At 28.7% G+C, this 1,897-nt stretch overlaps 2 protein-coding genes across 2 annotated transcripts; both read left to right on the top strand.

Annotated features, from left to right (window-relative positions):
• Positions 1–351: 351 nt before the first annotated feature.
• Positions 352–981, top strand: Chro.60152 (hypothetical protein). Its single annotated transcript, XM_660029.1, has 1 exon — positions 352–981. One exon carries the CDS (start codon positions 352–354, stop codon positions 979–981), a length of 630 nt encoding a protein of 209 aa, XP_665121.1.
• A 367-nt stretch (positions 982–1,348) lies between these two features.
• Positions 1,349–1,897, top strand: Chro.60153 (hypothetical protein; the record flags this gene model as incomplete). The annotated part of the gene is made up of 1 exon (XM_660028.1): positions 1,349–1,897. A coding segment is annotated over one exon (549 nt), but the record flags the coding sequence as incomplete, so codon positions are not given.

Raw genomic sequence — 1,897 nt, 5'->3', positions numbered from 1 at the left:
TAGAGAAAAGAGACATATAGAAGGTAAAACTGTAAGGTATTGTGAATTCACAGGGTTATCAACTAATGCAAGCAACTTTAAAGAAGAATATTTATTACATAAAAAGTATTTAAAGTTCTTGATTAATGGTGAGGAACATTTTTATCCATTCATTAGTGATAGATATATGTTGAGTCCAGAAGTGATAGTGAGAGGTATTGGAAGAATTTATGGTTTATTGTATGNTTAAAAGGGGAACCACTTAATTTCCATTTTAATAATTTTATCTTAAGATATTTAAAATCAGGTGAATTAAATAATGAAACAAATATTAGAGAATACGTGGACGAAAGGATAAAAAAATTCGATAATATGATAAGTTTATCCTTCAATACATTAGATTCAAAGAATTTTTCAGAATTAATTATGGACTTCAAACATGCAAAAAAGAAAGTTTTCAATGACCATCCAATTTATTATTATGTTGATCAAAGGAAATTTGAACAAATTAATGGTGGGAAAGATTTAATATATAAAGATCTTGGTTTATTCGAGGTTAATAATTTTAACAATTTGAGATTTTTGAGAAAACTTATTGCCGATTTTATAGGATTTCAAAAGTTTAATGTAGAAATTGAAAGTTTTTCTAAAGGTGTATATGATATAATTCCTAGAAGATTCTTGAGATCATTTTACTTATCGAATCTTTCACATTTTACTCAAGGTTATATGAATATAAATGTAAAAAATGAATTAGCAGTTAAAAGCCTATTGATGTCATTTTTTTATGTAGAAAATGAAGACCTCTTGTTACCACACAAGCGCAATTTGGTAAAATGGTTCCAAATTGCATTAAATTCACTTACATGTACTGATTTAGGATTCTTCTTTGCATCATTTACCAACAGGTTTTCCATATTCCCACCGACAGCTTACGCAGGAAGAATCAGAATTGTTGAAATCCCACTGATAGAGGAAAGAAATCCAGAAAAAAGATTATAATCGATCCACTATTACTAATAATTTATATTCCTAAATACAAAACATTTGTGGATGTGGAACATGCTATTTTTAAAATTGTTGAAGCTAACAAAAAAAAACTACGCTATTCTATTTAGTAGTGTTGTGAAAAGCTCATTTTAAAGTAATAAATATAGTGAATTAGAATAAATGTATTGTCTGCATACTCAGACACATTAAAATATATAATCTATAAATAATTAGTTATAATAAATATAAGTATTAATTTTTTTTTTCTAATTATTTTTTCAATAGTGTGGGAAAAAACAAGTTGGCGCCTCAAGTTAATATTAATCTTTGAACTTTAATCTAAAGCAGTTTTGAGTGAATATTTTATTGAAAATTCTTTATGGTGAAAGATATTCGTCTTTATGAAATAATTGGCGTATCTCCAGATGCTGGTGCTGCAGAAATAAAGAAAGAGTATAGGCTTAGGGCACTTGCTTTACATCCAGATAAAAATCAGAATGACGAAAAGAGCAAGGAAAGGTTCCAAGAATTACAAAAAGCATATGAAATATTGAGAAATGAAGAATCTCGCAAGCTATATGATGAGACTGGCATAATTGAGGGTGAGGAAGGGAAAAGTTTTGATGACATTATTAATTATTTTAAACAGTTTACCAAAAAAATATCAGAGAAAGATATTCAAGAATATAAAGAACGATACCGTGGGTCTGATGATGAATGGGAAGATTTATCAAATTTCTACCTACGATTTAATGGAAATTGCAAACTACTGCTTGAATATATTCCATTTTCTGAGCCAGAGGATATCAACTATTATGTGAGTATGATTGAAGATGCAATAAAAGATGGGAGGCTTCCTCAAAAAAAAGAGTTTAAAGGATCAATTAAGGAGTTGCATGCCCAGGGAAAGGGCAGGAAGGCAAAGATC

Source organism: Cryptosporidium hominis (assembly GCF_000006425.1).
Source record: "Cryptosporidium hominis TU502 chromosome 6 CHRO016069, whole genome shotgun sequence".
Classification (NCBI taxonomy): Eukaryota; Apicomplexa; class Conoidasida; order Eucoccidiorida; family Cryptosporidiidae; genus Cryptosporidium; species Cryptosporidium hominis.
The sequence above is the reverse complement of the archived record's forward strand: the minus strand, read 5'-3'. Positions and strand labels throughout refer to the sequence as shown.